The 6997-nt window shown below is 42.6% G+C and overlaps 3 protein-coding genes across 3 annotated transcripts; 1 reads left to right on the top strand and 2 right to left on the bottom strand.

The window, feature by feature from the left end:
* LOC125215513 (uncharacterized) lies at window positions 1-1828 on the top strand. The gene is made up of 2 exons (XM_089066727.1): window positions 1-1463; window positions 1539-1828. Exons 1-2 carry the CDS (start codon window positions 71-73, stop codon window positions 1781-1783), a joined length of 1638 nt encoding a protein of 545 aa, XP_088922853.1. The 5' UTR covers window positions 1-70; the 3' UTR covers window positions 1784-1828.
* Window positions 1829-2488: 660 nt separating this feature from the next.
* Window positions 2489-3958, bottom strand: LOC125213867 (caffeoylshikimate esterase-like). Its single transcript, XM_048114634.2, has 2 exons — window positions 3224-3958; window positions 2489-2996 (listed from the first exon to the last, which is right to left on the bottom strand). The coding sequence occupies exons 1-2, from the start codon at window positions 3869-3871 to the stop codon at window positions 2655-2657; spliced, it is 990 nt and encodes a 329-aa protein (XP_047970591.1). The 5' UTR covers window positions 3872-3958; the 3' UTR covers window positions 2489-2654.
* A 1541-nt stretch (window positions 3959-5499) lies between these two features.
* On the bottom strand, window positions 5500-6715 carry LOC125213868 (uncharacterized). The gene is made up of 2 exons (XM_048114635.2): window positions 6332-6715; window positions 5500-5799 (listed from the first exon to the last, which is right to left on the bottom strand). The coding sequence occupies exons 1-2, from the start codon at window positions 6591-6593 to the stop codon at window positions 5771-5773; spliced, it is 291 nt and encodes a 96-aa protein (XP_047970592.1). The 5' UTR covers window positions 6594-6715; the 3' UTR covers window positions 5500-5770.
* Between the last annotated feature and the right edge of the window lie 282 nt (window positions 6716-6997).

The raw sequence follows: 6997 nt of genomic DNA, 5'->3' as shown, positions 1-6997 counted from the left end.
GAAGGTGAAGAATATTCTCGAAAATCAAACTAGTTTTCTGTGAAAAGAGAACATATATCAGTACAGTGAGATGGATAGAAGAGCGCTTCCTTTGAGACAGGGACCTATTGACGAGAGGCAGTATAGGAGTGCATTGTCGCAAATCATCGCGGTGGAGTCTACGTCTTACCTCGCTCCGTCCACCGCCAGTGCTGATTCTCTGAACAAAGAGTTCAAACTGCACATAGGCAGATTCTTTTACGAGAACGGGCTGGATTTTGATGCAGCCAGTTCAACAAGCTTTAAGAGCATGATCTCCCTATTCTCTCGAAGGGGGATTCAGTGTCAAGCTCCTACTGTCGAGGAGTTGAATGGGTGGATATTCAGGGATGTGATGAGGGAAGCGACCTCACGCGTGGATGAGATCAAAAGATCGTGGGCAGTCACTGGCTGTAGCATCTTGCTCGATGGATGGACGTATGCCAATGACCGGACCTTTGTGAATGTTTTGGTCGACTCCCCCAAAGGTACTGTGTACCTTTCCTCGTCCGACATAACTGATTGTGTTGGAAACATGGAGGCTATGCAGACGTTCCTAGCGAGGGTTCTGGCGGACGTTGGACTCCATAACGTTGTTCAAATAGTCACATACTCGAGCTCGGCCTTCATGATGGAGGCCGGTAGGCAGCTCATGGAGAGATATCGGCCAATCTTTTGGACAGTGAGTGCTTCTCACTGCATTGAGCTTATTTTGGAGAATCTGGCAACGATGGATGTCATCCACGAGACGTTGGAGAAGGCGAAGATCATCTCAAGCTTTGTCCACAACCACCCGGTTGCTCTAAAGTATGTGCAAGACCAGACGAATGGGAGCGGCCTGGTTGATTCTTCGAGGATGAGTATAATGAGGCCCTTCCTGATGGTCGAGAATATCGTGATAAAGAAGGGAGCGTTGAAGAAAATGTTCTCCGCCTCTCATTCTCAAAGCTCGAACTTGATGGCAACCGTGGAGGGAAGAAAAGCGAGTGAGGTGCTGGCGGATCGTTCGTTCTGGAGAGGGGCCACGACTATTCTGAATGGCGCTATACCTGTCGTGCGCCTGATAGAATGGATGGACAACAGTGGAAGGGTCCACATGGGGTATATATACGAGACCATTGATCAGGCGAAGGAGACCATCAAGGAGGGGCTCAAGAAGAAATCTGAATACATGCCATTTTGGGATGCAATCGACGATGTTTGGAATAAGTGCCTCTACGGCCCTCTCCACTCTGCGGGCTACTACTTTAACCCCAACCTTTTCTACACGAGCGACGCGTATGTCGATTCTGAAGTTGTCACCGGCATGTCCTGCTTCCTTGTTCGCTCGGCTGCTGATTTCCGTATGCAGGATCAGATGGTTGTCCAGATGGAGCTGTACAGAACCGGCAGAGGTGGCATGGCTGCCGGAGTTCCTGAAGAACGAAGATCGAATCTTTCTCCCGGTGAATTATCACTCGCTCATGTTATAGTAGTCATATACATGTCATTCTTTCTACTAAACTGGTGTTTTGTTGTAGCTCATTGGTGGTCGAGATATGCCGGGGAATGCCCGGAGTTGCAGAGGCGGGTGATTCGATTGCTGAGCCAGACGTGCGACGGTGCAGCCAGGTATCAGCTCAGGAGAAGCTTGGCAGAGACACTTTTGACCAAGGGAGGGAATGAAGATGAGCAAAAGTGGCTAAGGGATATGGTTTTCCTTAGATACAATATGCATCTCCAGAATTTTGTGATTGGCAGCTCTGTTTCCGATGATGCCAATTGATAACATTTGTTTTTGGCAGTATTATTTATAATGATGATTTCATATAGTAGCAACAATTAATCTGCTCAATTAAACTAGATATGGATTTATATATTATACTCAGATGATTCTACCTCGTTACGTCTAACAAAAGAAAATGGAAAAAAAAGAGAAGAATATCAAACATTTCAATTGTGCATTTGTGCGCAATTGGAGCTGAAATGTGCAATTGTTTTGTGCATGAGGAAAGCTCTAGAGGTTTGTAGTTGTCAAATATAGTACGTTTCAACTACCAAAAAAAAATTTCCAAGCTCAGTTTTTTCAAAAATTTAAAATTTAATCAATTGCAATTTTTGAAATAAAAAATATGTGATTGTTTTCGTTCATGAGAGCACGAGAGATTTATAGTCAGCAAATATAGTACGTTTCCACCACAGAAAGATAAAATAAAAATTCACGCTCAGCTTTTCAAAAACTTATAATTTAGTCAATTGCAATTTTTGAAGTAAAAAATGTTAATTGGAAGGAATTCTGATAGCCGGTGGGTTAAGCGCCATCCTAATCCAACGTGTAAAATCTCTCAATTCAAGCCTAATCTTCTAGTTGCACAAGTATGAGGTCTTGGGGAAATGGGCTTCTAGCCAGTGGGTTATGCCTCCCCGTTAACGGTAAACTGCTTGAACCCCCTTATATGATATCGGGTCAGAGTGTTTAGTCCAGGCGACGGAATTGACTTTTTTTCCTGCATTGATATCATATAGTAGTAACACTTAATCTGCTCAATTACTCATACAATTATCCACTAATCAGTTGTGTATATTCTCAAACACAAGTCACAATCACCATCTTATTATTGTAAATTAAAACCACGCGCCGCCGTTACAGCCACATCTCAGCCGCTTGCCGGTTTGGATCTGGTGAGGAGCCAATCGACAATCTCCCCGAAGACGAGCTCAACGTTCTCGTCTGGCTCGCCGACCAGCTGGTGCCACATCCCGGGGTATATCCGGAGGGTTTTGTCCTTGCTGGCCGCGCGGTTGTAGAGTTCCTCCGCGCAGGCCGGGTCGCAGACGATGTCGTCGCCGCCGTGGACGATGAGGAATGGTATGTCCACTTCACCAAACTTCCCCTGCAGCTCTCTGCTCACTCTCATCAGCTCCTGCGCTGTGGCAGCGCGTGGCCTTATTGTCGGCCGCCGAGGGCTTGCAAGCGCCAGTTTCCGCTTCCACTCCACCTTTTTTCACAAACACAATCATCAAATTGTTGGATTGGGATTTTACACATTATACATCAAATTAGGGCTTGAATTCAGAGATTTTACACATTATACATCAAATTAGGGCTTGAATTGAGAATTCTATAATTAACAGTTGAATCTAGAGTAAACATCCATACGAAACATCCTAATTTTTGCAGACAATTATGCAAATCACAATCAACATTGAGTGCACTAGAAATCACCTTGAAGGAGACGTTCGGTATGGAGCCGCGCGTGGGCACCACGGACCAGGTCGGCACCAGAAACGCGGCGATCGAGAGGAAATGCTCCAGCGGCCACGGCGGCTTGAACTTGTCGCTGATCCCGCACATCGCTCCGTTCAGCACGACGCCGTCGAACTTCCTCTTCGGCGCGGTGCCGTCGCGGCGGAGCGAGATGAGCAGCGAGATCGCGCCGCCGAGCGACTCCGAGTAGAGGAACGCCGGCAGATCCGGCGCGTACCTCTCGCGGAATCCGTCGAAGAAGGCGATGCAGTCGTCGACGACGGCGTTGAGGTCCGGCAGGTGCGCGATTAGGCCCTCGGAGAAGCCGTGGCCCATGTGGTCGATGGCGCAGACGGCGAAGCCGTGCTTGGCGAGGTGGACGGCGGTGAGCTGGACGAACCAGCTGGACTCGCCGGTGAAGCCGTGCACGACGCAGACGACGGCTCTGAGCGGCGGCGATTGCTGAGGCGTCCACCACTGCGTGAAGAGCTTGAGGTTTTGTGTCTTGCTGGTGATGAACTCGGAACCGTGGGTGACTGAGTGGCGGGCGTAGAATTCGTCGGGGCTGAGTGAGCCGAACGGGCTCGTCTCATTGGCTTCTGCAATCGGGTGCTTGAATTTCGCCATGGGATTGGGATTGGGCGGAGTAGTTGAGATTGCGTTGGATTTATTGGTTCCAAATTAAATGCTTCTTGTTCATATCTGAATATTAACTGCGCTGCGAAAAATATCTTTCATACATTAATTTTAATTGATAAATAGTGGAGTAGTAATTGCGTATAAAACATTTCTCCTCTGTTATTTTCAACATAATTTAGTACTTATTTCTTTATGCTAGGTTTAAATATTGTATTCTATAATTTGATTAATCTAATTGCAAATTCCTACTCTAGAAACAATATTTCTATCGTAAGTTTTCTCCAGCTCTCTACTCTACTAGTATTTTTTTTTATCTAATTGCAAATCCCTCCTCACTAGAGCCTACACACATTACGTACCTATGCGATACATTCACATGGTATTCTTGTGATAAGTTTTGCGTGTCATAGGTAGTTTTATACCCTCTCCATGTTTAGCTTTTAACACGACCACAACACGAGACACAAATTGTCAAACCTCGACGATACTGCACCATTTTTTAGGATGAACTTATTGTTGTGTAACGAGGCGATAAATACAATACATCTAGGACACGTTCATCGTGGAGTTAGATAGAAGCGGGTTTCACAGTAGCTCGAAGGTTCGAATTTAATAGGAGTAGAATTTTTCGATACTCGTGGATCGACAGTGAAATCTTTCGTGGTACAAATAATTAAATAATCACAAGTTTACAAATGTAAATGATAAGGTATGGGTGCCAACGCTACCCATTTACAGTGAGTCCCCCACTTCATGATGTCAAAATACTAGGAAAATTTTCATATTTCACAAGTTGATATACACAAACAAATATGAGTATTAGATAACTTCAGCGTATATTACTTATAACAAGTGTCATTAAATAATTTTCAAACAATTTAAATCAAAATAAAAATAACTTATCGGTCCTACATTTTCAACCGTAAGTCAATAGTAATAACAGAGAGAGGAAAGGGACATATTTAACTATAAATGCCATACCTGTGAGTTGGCACAAAGGTGGTTGTAACGGCACAACTCAATCCTCCAATTTATTGCGAATAATTGAATAGATCAGGTTAGTGGCATACTATAATACAAGAATTAAAAATATCTTGTGTGAGAGTTGGCCAACGAGGTTAATGCCTGAGACCTAAGGTCACAAGTTCAAGTCCTCCATAGCTGGCCTTTAAATATAAAAATTCATTTACTCATCAAAAAAAAAAGAATTAAAAACATCTTGATGATTTGGGCAAAAAAATCTACAATTTCAAACCAGCACATTCATTCCTGTGCAATTTAAACTATCTATCATAATCAATCTCACATCCAAGTTCCTCCTATTACAGCTATGAACATACAAACTTTTGAGTCGGGAAGGGAGGCAATACCATGAATGCTGCGTACTTAATATAACTTGTTCTTGCTGAAGATAGGAACAAATTTAAAGTAAATCCCCACCCACATTTGACATGCCAAACCCAGTCGCATCTGTGCGGTTGTTGGTTGCTTATTCTTTTTCCGAAATTGGATGCGTCTAAGTTCTGACCCTATCTAGAGTCGAGACACTTATTAGGTCATCTGCCCTAGTGAGGTGTCCAACTCGCGTCAAACACATTATACAACACATCATGCCATGGTGGAAAGCTTTGATTTAGTTGGAATACCAAAATGATATTGAGGTTCTTGATATAATACAAGTGCTCAAACTCAGATTAAAAAGCATGAACAAGAGTTTGAGCACATCAGAATATAGATTAAGAAAAGCTCAAACAGATTTTGAAAGAACTAGGTACATAATCTACCACATTCGTGACAATAAACATAATGTGTTTTTGTTTCAATGTTTCCTTTACCATCTAAGTATTTTGTACGAGTCCAAGTTCAGGACTCGAGGTTCCTCGTGTTTCAGCTGCTTTCTTCATCAACAACACAGGCTAAAAGGAAAGAAGAAGCCATCAGATTTCTGCTCATAGTTTATTAAGCAATACGTTCACAAACAGATCTTAATCAGCTAAATCTATCTAACTAGCACAAAGAAATAACTAAAGCTTACTAGTTCAGCATATCAAACTGAGGTTGGAATGAGGTTTGAGCTACAATCCATGGGAAGTTGGGAACTAAACTCATCCATGATGTTCATTAAGTAGTACTACTACATATACCAAAGCATAATAGCCACACCCTTTTCCTGGAAATTTCGGAATATGGGTCTCAATTCACTAAATTTCTCCCCTTTTTCCTCAAACAATCATAGATCCACAACACAAACCACGGTTCAAAGCAATAGATACAAGTAATTTGTTTAGGATAACATGCTAGCATCGCACAAAAAAGCTTAATCAATGATTAGAAAGTAAAACCCCCAATTTCAAATTCTGTACTGAATTCTACTACTCTGCAGAAAATCAATCCCACGCACAACAGAGACCACAAAATTGCCACAAATACAATGATTAAGAGAGTTACCTCCACAGCAGAAACAACAGTAACAGCAGGAGAGAATCATGAGAATTTCTCTGCATATCACAGCAATTCCTCCACACCCCGAATCTTCCGAATCACTATGGTCGGTTTCCAGAAGCTTTTGCTGAGTGCGATCAGTCTGATTTCGCTCTTGCTGCTTCTGCTGCCGCTTTTCGATGTTCATTCGATGAAGATTCCATTCCAATTTCTTCAAGTAACTCTCCTTGAAAGAGTCCCTCAGCCTCATCGACGGCCATAGATGCATCTCCTTCTTCGTCTTTTGTGGCACCAAACTTAATTTTCAAGCCTGCTATGCTAGAAAAGGAAGAAAAAGAAAAATTGGGGACTAATCAACGATGAAGATATCAATCAATCATTGTCCCGGAATTCAGTAAACTACCTACTTGAATTGGATATGCCAGTGATTCGAATCAGTAATTTTGTGAAAAATTGGATATTTAGATATTTCACCCAAATATTTTCTATTTTTTCCCTTGCCTCCATTGACTCTTTGCTAATTTGGCTATAAATGGCATATTTTTTCTTTTTCTTTTAATTATTGAATTTTCACTAGCGCGCACCAAAATTATTGAAATTGATTAATACAAACCATCAATCCTATTTCATTCCCAATCATCAGAAAAACATGGAGAGATTTGAGGCATGCCT

This window comes from Salvia hispanica, chromosome 3, assembly GCF_029641045.1.
Source record: "Salvia hispanica isolate PSC_SH4W2 chromosome 3, Shi_PSC_v1, whole genome shotgun sequence".
Classification (NCBI taxonomy): Eukaryota; Viridiplantae; Streptophyta; class Magnoliopsida; order Lamiales; family Lamiaceae; genus Salvia; species Salvia hispanica.
The sequence above is the reverse complement of the archived record's forward strand: the minus strand, read 5'-3'. Positions and strand labels throughout refer to the sequence as shown.

Excerpts from the sequence above, each read along its gene's own strand:
- LOC125213868 (XM_048114635.2), bottom strand. The coding sequence starts at position 6,593 with ATGCATCTATGGCCGTCGATGAGGCTGAGGGACTCTTTCAAGGAGAGT. Across the intron at positions 5,800-6,331 it reads CTGTTGTTTCTGCTGTGGAG|CCTGTGTTGTTGATGAAGAA; the intron begins GTAACTCTCTTA and ends CTTTCCTTTTAG.
- LOC125213867 (XM_048114634.2), bottom strand. The coding sequence starts at position 3,871 with ATGGCGAAATTCAAGCACCCGATTGCAGAAGCCAATGAGACGAGCCCG. Across the intron at positions 2,997-3,223 it reads TACCGAACGTCTCCTTCAAG|GTGGAGTGGAAGCGGAAACT; the intron begins GTGATTTCTAGT and ends TTGTGAAAAAAG.
- LOC125215513 (XM_089066727.1), top strand. The coding sequence starts at position 71 with ATGGATAGAAGAGCGCTTCCTTTGAGACAGGGACCTATTGACGAGAGG. Across the intron at positions 1,464-1,538 it reads AAGATCGAATCTTTCTCCCG|CTCATTGGTGGTCGAGATAT; the intron begins GTGAATTATCAC and ends GTTTTGTTGTAG.